At 41.1% G+C, this 7,500-nt stretch overlaps 1 protein-coding gene and 1 long non-coding RNA gene across 2 annotated transcripts in view; both read left to right on the top strand.

Moving 5' to 3' along the window:
• Positions 1-1,564, top strand: part of LOC123518268 — a 48,811-nt gene extending 47,247 nt beyond the window's left edge. Inside the window, exon 2 of the long non-coding RNA XR_006678740.1 lies at positions 1-1,564. This exon is cut by the window's left edge and continues 457 nt beyond it. This is a non-coding gene — a long non-coding RNA (uncharacterized LOC123518268).
• A 3,636-nt stretch (positions 1,565-5,200) lies between these two features.
• Positions 5,201-7,500, top strand: part of LOC123518234 (discoidin domain-containing receptor 2-like) — a 107,327-nt gene continuing 105,027 nt past the window's right edge. The window contains 2 exon segments of the mRNA XM_045278958.1: positions 5,201-6,386; positions 6,744-6,846. Of these exon segments, the coding sequence (XP_045134893.1) occupies positions 6,209-6,386; positions 6,744-6,846 (281 nt within the window). The 5' untranslated portion in view covers positions 5,201-6,208.

Below are 7,500 nucleotides of genomic sequence, written 5' to 3'. Positions count from 1 at the left end.
ATAATCTCGTACAGTCATCTCAGCACCTCTTGAAAATATTCCTAATAAGACTAAAGGGATTGAAAACTGACTTCAAAACACTTGCAAACTCAGAATCTCTTAAAAAACACTGGTAAACTCGTATATTCACCTCAGCACCTCTTGAAATGACTCCTTATATGACTAAAAGGATTGGAAACTGACCTTGAAACGAACAGTGAATAGAAAAACAACTTGTAAACTCGTATACATTGAAAATATTCCTGGTAACACTGGAAGGACCGAAAATTGACCTTGATTAAGACAGCCAGTAATAAAATACACTTGTAAACTTGTATGATCATCTCAGTATCTCATTTGAAAAGTATTACAAGGCCATGACGATTGAAAACTGACCTTAAAACAGACAGTGAAGAAAGAACCACTTGTGAACTTGTGTGACCGTTTCAGAACCCCTTGAAAAGCAATCCTAAACAGACTAAAGGGATCGAGAACAGGAAAGTGATGTGAAAGTTGAAAGTAAACCCAGTCAGTAATGGTGATGGTGAAGACGACTTATGTGGCTGGAAGAGACGAACCAACACTGCTGCCAAATCTGAACCAAACCTGAACCAACATTTCACCAAACCTGAAAAAAATACCACTATGCCATTCTAACTCTGAACAGCATCTGGAAATCACATCAACTATCACACATGAAGCTGTAGAGGGAACAGGTGTAGATAGAAACTTACCAAAATACTAACCCCACTTAATTAATCTCACCATAAATAGTACAAGAAAATAATTGAAGCCAGCGAACATTTGAAGCTAAAAAGAACACACACAAATCACACTAATCTCTAAATGCTGCAATAAAAAATCACTGAAGCATCTATGTGAAGCTAAAAGCGGATCAGAATCAAGTATGTGAAGCTTACAAAAACTCACAACACCTAACTTGAAGCACTGAACCACATACACCACATCAGCTACACCCCCCCATAATGTGACACTTTGAATATGAAGGGAGGAGTGTTGCAGTGGGACAGGGAGGTGATGGCAGTGTCCGGCAGTAATGAGATGGCCGAGGCGCGAGAGAGAGTAAGTGTGGGAAGAAGGCGCAGGGAAGACTTCAGCAAAAGGTGAGGCTGAAGGCACGTGCTGTTAGTGGAGGGGTCGCTGTCACGTGGCTGGTCAGAGGGAAACATATTACAAAAGGTGTGTTTTTCTGGAAGCCCTGTTGACTTGTGGTGCTTTTTGAAGATGGTGTTGAGAAGGTAATCAAAAAAGGGTTCAAGAGGGTTCCTAGTGGTGTTGACTTGTAAAGATTAGTGGTGTTGAAGTGGTGGTGAAGGTAAATTTGAAGGGTTTTCTGACTTTTGAGTACCTGAAGACCCCAATTGAAGAAGATTATGTTATACTGAAAGTGAATCAGGGAATTTTAAGGGTTTTTAAAGAGGTGCTAGTTTCTAAGTACCTGAAGCTGTCTAATTGATGAAACGGAAATGAAATAGAGAAGTTAATGACATTCTGAAAGTGAACCAGGGACATTTTTGAAGGATTTTTTGATGTGCTGACTTGTGACGTCCTGAAATCCTCTAATTGATGAAATGAAGTGAAATAAAAAAAACTTATATTGAAAGAGAATCAGGACATTTTTAAGGATTTTTCGTGACAGCTGGTGATTCGTGACTACTTGAAACTCTCTAATTGATTAAATAAAACTAGAATTGATAAACTAATAACGTGGTGTTGGTGAATCAGAGACATTTTTAAGGGGTATTTAAAAGAGTATCTGAAACCCCTTTGTGAACTGAAGAAGCTTGTGACACAGTGGTGGGTGTGAGTTTACAAAGAGTGTTATAAAGATTTGTAAAGGATTCAATCTGGATCTGCAAAGTTTTAAAGGGTTTGACAAGATATTTTGACTTGTACGGGTTTCTAAAGGTGCTTGTGTGGTGGTAATGGAATTGAATACTCTTTAGAAACACTGACCAGAGAGTTTGTACAATTGAAACCTCTTTAAGAAGCTGAGTGACTGAATTTTGAAGGATTGAAAAAGAGGATCCTGAAACCGTGAATAGATAAATTGAAAGACTTGTGAGATATTGAAAGAGTAAATGATTTGAAAGCTCCGTGAACCAGTGAATAAGTGAACCAGTGAACCAGTGAACCAGTGAACCAATGAAGAGTTTAAGAGTGAAATAAGACTTTTAAATGGTCCTATAAAAGAATAAATAGGAAAATAAGGAAAATAAAAGTAAGACATAAGTGTGATGAAGTGAAGTGTTCCGTTGTAGTGAACGTTTGAAGCTTTTTTGAAGTGACATAGAATCGAAGCCTTTTTGAAGTGACTTAAGAGAATCAAAGCCTTTATGAAGTGACATAGAGGATTGAAGCCTTTATGAAGTGACTTATAGAGATTCGAAGCCTTTATGAAGTGACAGAGAATTGGAACCCTTATGAAGTGACATAGAAAATCGAATCCTTTATGAAGTGACGAAGAGAGAGAATTGAAGCCTTTTTGAAGTGACTACAAGAGAATTAAACCCTATATGAAGTGATTAAGAGAGAATCGAACCCTCTTGAAGTGACTTAGAGAATCGAAGCCTATATTGAAGCTCTTAGAAGTTAAAGTCGTTTTGAAACAATGTGAACAAAAACTAATGAAAAAAATTAACATAAAGTACAAAATCGAATCATATCAAAAAGAAAACGAGGAAGGAACGTAGAAACAGAAAACGGAGAGTAGGAGTGACTAAGATAAAAGAGGAAATAATAGAGAGAGAGAAAAAGAAAAGGTTGACGTGAAAAGAAGAATGTGATAAAGAAGAAAAACAAGAAAACTGAGATAAAGAAGGAAAAAAGGAGAAATAGAGAGAAAAAAAAGGATATAAGAAGGGAAACTAAAGAAGAAAGGAGTCCACACACACACACACACACACACACACACACACACACACACACACACTAGAAGATAAAAACATGACAAAATAACCTTATACCCTGAAATCACACACACACAACACACACACACACACACACACACACACACACACACACACACACACACACACACACACACACACACACACACACACACACTTGGCAATCTATCGGTCAGGTCAACTCAACACTAGCCAAAAATAAAAATAATAAAATAAAATAGAAAATAAATCTATAGATAAATAAACAAAAATAAATAAATAAATAAATAAATAAGCAAGATCAAGATTAAAGATTAGCTGACACACTAAACAAATGACACGACCCCAGTAACAGTCACTCCTCACCCAAGCCACACCCAGGCACACCCACGCTACCCCAGACTCACCCAGAATACCTAAAACACACCCAAATATAGCCCCCTACGTATCACCACTCAGTCCCATAAGCCCAGGGGTCCCAAAAGCTAGATATACCCTACAGTTCTTGACAAGTCCCAAAAGACCCCTATAGGACCCCAGTTGTATCCAGTCAGTATCACCACTCTGTCCCATAAGCCAGAGAAGTCCCAAAGAGGTCCCAAAAGCTAGATATTCCCCCCAGTTCTTAGCAAGTCCCAAAAAGACCCCTATAGGACCCCAGTTGTATCCAATCAGTCTTTCCCTGTTGCCAGAAGGTCCCAAGGTGTGTAAAAGTCCCCAGAGCTTAAAAAAGACCCCAGTTCTCACCAGTAAGCCCCCAAATAAGTCCAGTTTCCCACAGGCAGTCCCCAGAAGGTCCCAAGACGTAGAAACACCCCCAGAGCTTATACAAGTCCTCCAGTCCTACCAGTAAGTCCCAATCAGCCCCCAGCAGTCTAGTAAGAGTCCTACCGGTGTTTTTAGCAGTCCCCAGTAAGTCCTCAGGTCCCAAAATTCTTAGAGGTCCCCCGAAAGCTTACAAAGTCCCCCAGTTTACCCCAGTAAGTCCCAAAATAGTCCCAGAAGTTCCCAGTAAGTCCCAAAATTCTTAGAGCTCCCCCAGTTCACCCTAGTAAGTCCCAAAATAGTCCCAGAAACCCCTCAGTAAGTCCCAACACTACATAAAAGGACTTTAGACGTTTCAATCCCACTCTGAATTCAATATAAGGGATTGGAAGGCTTCTCAGCACATTGATCCCTTACTGGACACAAAAAAACACACTAAAAAAACAAAATAAACGTTGCAGTATTTGTAAAGACCCTCTCCATTAAAAAAAATACGAAAAAAAGACTTAGTAAAATATAAAGACCCCCCCAGAAAGACTTACATGACCCCCCAGTATATTAGAAAGGCACAATTAATTATTATTCCCCCCAGCAAGTTGACTACACCCCAGTAACGTTAACCCCCCCTCCACACACACAGGGGAGTCATTCTCTGCCTCCTATAGCTCTCCCCCAGTGGATAAAGAAGATAGTTTATGATATAGCCCTTCCCCCAGTGTTCTCCCCCAGTGTGTAGTGTTCCCCTCCCCCAGTAACCTTTGCCCCTCCACCCCAGGAACGGTAATCCACACAGGGACGTCTTTATCTGCCCCCTATAGCTTCCCCTCAGTAAATAAATAGATAGGTCTTGCCCCCAGTGTTCCCCCAGTGCCCAGTGTTCCCCTCCCCCAGTAATCTCAGCCTCTCCACCCCCCCAGTCCCCAAATATCTTCACAGGGACGTGTTTATCTAACCCCAGTAAATAAAGAGGGTACATTTTGATATAACCCCCCCAGTGTTCTCCCCCAGTGCCTAGTGTTCCCCTCCCTCCCCAGTAACTTTAGCCTCTCCCCCCCCCAGAATCTTCACAGGGACATCTTTATTTGCCCTCCATAGGTCTCCCCAGTGAATAAAGTAAATAGCTCCCCAGTGTTCCCAGTAATCTTAGTCTCTTCCTCTCCCCCACCAGCAGGAGAGGACAAGCTTTATACTGGTTTAATACAGGTTTAATACAGGCTTGATACAGGCTTGATACAGTCCCACAGTGTAGCCTGATCAGAAACACACCCCAGAAACACGATTGTAAATTTTTAAGACCGTTTTTCTAGAGAGTTTTTGCAGGTTTTAGATCAATTCACCCCCTTTGTAAGTTACCTGGGTGAATAGAACGACCCCCCTTCCTCCCCCTTCTTCCTCCCCTTCAGAGCATTTAACTACCTCCTCATCTCCCCCTTCAGGAAATTAAATACAACTCAGAATTTACATAGAAAGGATTTTATAAGATTTTTGAGGTTATTTGGATTACCTGGTTGGATAGAACGCCCCCCCCCCGTCCTCCTTCTTCTTCCTCCCCATCTCCCCCTTCAGGAAATTAAATACATCTCAGAATTTACATAGAAGGAAAGGTTTTTATAAGATTTTTCAAGTTATTCGTTACCTGGTTGACTAGAACGCTCCCCTCCCCCCTCTCCCCCCTCTCAGCATTCACTCCCCCACCTTCCCTACCCCTTTCAGAAAATCAAATTCAAATATTACGCAGAAGATTTTTATAAGATTTTCCAGGTTATTTAAGTTACCTGGCTGACTAGAACGCCCCCTCCTTCCCATTCTCCCCCGACTCAGAGTATTCACCACCCCCACCTTCACTACCCCTTCAGAAAATTAAATTAAAATATTACGTAGAAGAATTTTTATAAGATTTTCCAAGTTATTGTGGGTAATTTTGGAACTTACGTAGGGAAAGGTGGTCTCTACTGAACTCTCAAGGTAAATAAGGAAATACTAAGACATTTTTTGAGATAGTAAATAGAGAAGATAAAAAGGAAATACTAAGACATTTTTTGAGATAATAAATAGAGAGAGAAATTAAAAAGAAAATACTGAGACATTTTTTGAGATAGTGAATAGAGAAGATAAAAAAAAATTAATAGGGGTAAATTAAAGTATACATTCCAGGAAAAAAGATCGATTTTTTTACGAAAGTTAAAAGAAAAAGAAGGAAAAGAAAAGAAAGAAAATAAAATAAAATATGTTCCTTTCTCAAACTTGTTAAATATTTTCACGAAACATCAACAACAACAACAACAACAACAACCACCACCACCTTACCACACCACACCACACCACACCACACCACCTGCATATCCAAACACACACACACACACACACACACACACACACTATCACCACCACCACCACAAACAAGACATCAACACCCGAAAACACCCCACAAACACACCAGAACACCCCAGGACGCCCCTCCCTCTCCCTCCTCAAACACACAAGGAGGCCTAAAACATCATGGGGCGTGTCTAGCCAGTGGTGCCCTTAGACATAGGCCTACAGAGAGGGAGCCCATGGCGGGAGAGGCTCTGAGGGTGCTGGAAGGGCGCCATGTCCCCTGCCGCCCTTGCCTCACACACCCACGCCCACAGCCACAGCCACGCCCACAGCCCACGTTAGGAATGGTGCTGGGGGTCATGGTGGTGATGGTGGTGGCGCCGCTTCTACCCCAGACGGCTGCTCTGTGGCTTGGTGAGTGTGTGTGTGTGTGTGTGTGTGTGTGTGTGTGTGTGTGTGTGTGTGTGTGTGTGTGTGTGTGTGTTTTGCTTATTTTTCACTTTGGTTTCTTTCTCTCTCTCTCTCTCTCTCTCTCTCTCTCTCTCTCTCTCTCTCTCTCTCTCTCTCTCTCTCTCTCTCTATCTATCTATCTATCTATCTATCTATCTATCTCCTCTCCCTGCCTCCACTCACAGAATATAGAAAAGACAAATAAATGAATAAAAATGTAGTGAAAAGATGAAATAGAAAAATAGATAGATAAAAAAGTCTAAAGGAAGTGAAATGAATAACCCAGTGACTTCACCTGCTTCTGTCTGTCTTCCCCGTCAGGAGGGTGTGACGGCGCCCTGGGCATGGAGTCTGGTGGGATCCCTGACGCCGCCATCACCGCCTCCTCCTCCCATGACCACATCGTCGGCCCTCACAACGCAAGGTAATGTGGCGCACCTGTCTTACCATTTTTCTAATTAGTACAGGTGTCTTTGTTTACCTGTTCAGTACAATGTGTTTCTATATTAATTCTGGTGACTATTTGGTGATTTTATACAGCTTCAGAAACTCATATGGGGGTTTAAATAGTGAAGACTGTGGCCATTAATCTTCTGACCTCCATAGACCCTTCCTAATGTCAATAAAATCATCTTAACGTACATAAACTGTCTTAAAATGGCCTAAAAACATGCCAAACAGTCTTAAAATGCCCTAAAAATACACGAGTCTCCATATTCCTTCTGGTGACTATTTGGTGATTTTATACAGCTTCAGAAACTCATGTGGTGGGTTAAATTAGTGAAGACTGTGGCCATTAATCTTCTGACCTCCATAGATCCTTCCTAATGTCAATAAAATGGTCTAATGGTACACAAATCTCAAGGTAAAAATGTGTCCCAGTACTGAAGGGGTTAAAATATTGTAGACTTTAGCCATTAATCTTCAGACCTCCATAGACCCTTGCTAATGTCAATGAAATGGTCTAATGGTGCACAAACTCGTGGCAAAAATGCGTTCCAGTAGTGAAGGGGCTAATGGATGGTTTGTTGCTATTATATTGTGTAACTTGTCTTTATTTCTAATCAATGGGGTTGTT

Source organism: Portunus trituberculatus, chromosome 6 (assembly GCF_017591435.1).
Source record: "Portunus trituberculatus isolate SZX2019 chromosome 6, ASM1759143v1, whole genome shotgun sequence".
NCBI lineage: Eukaryota > Metazoa > Arthropoda > Malacostraca > Decapoda > Portunidae > Portunus > Portunus trituberculatus.
Note: the sequence above shows the minus strand (reverse complement) of the source record. Positions and strands in the feature narration are given on the sequence as shown.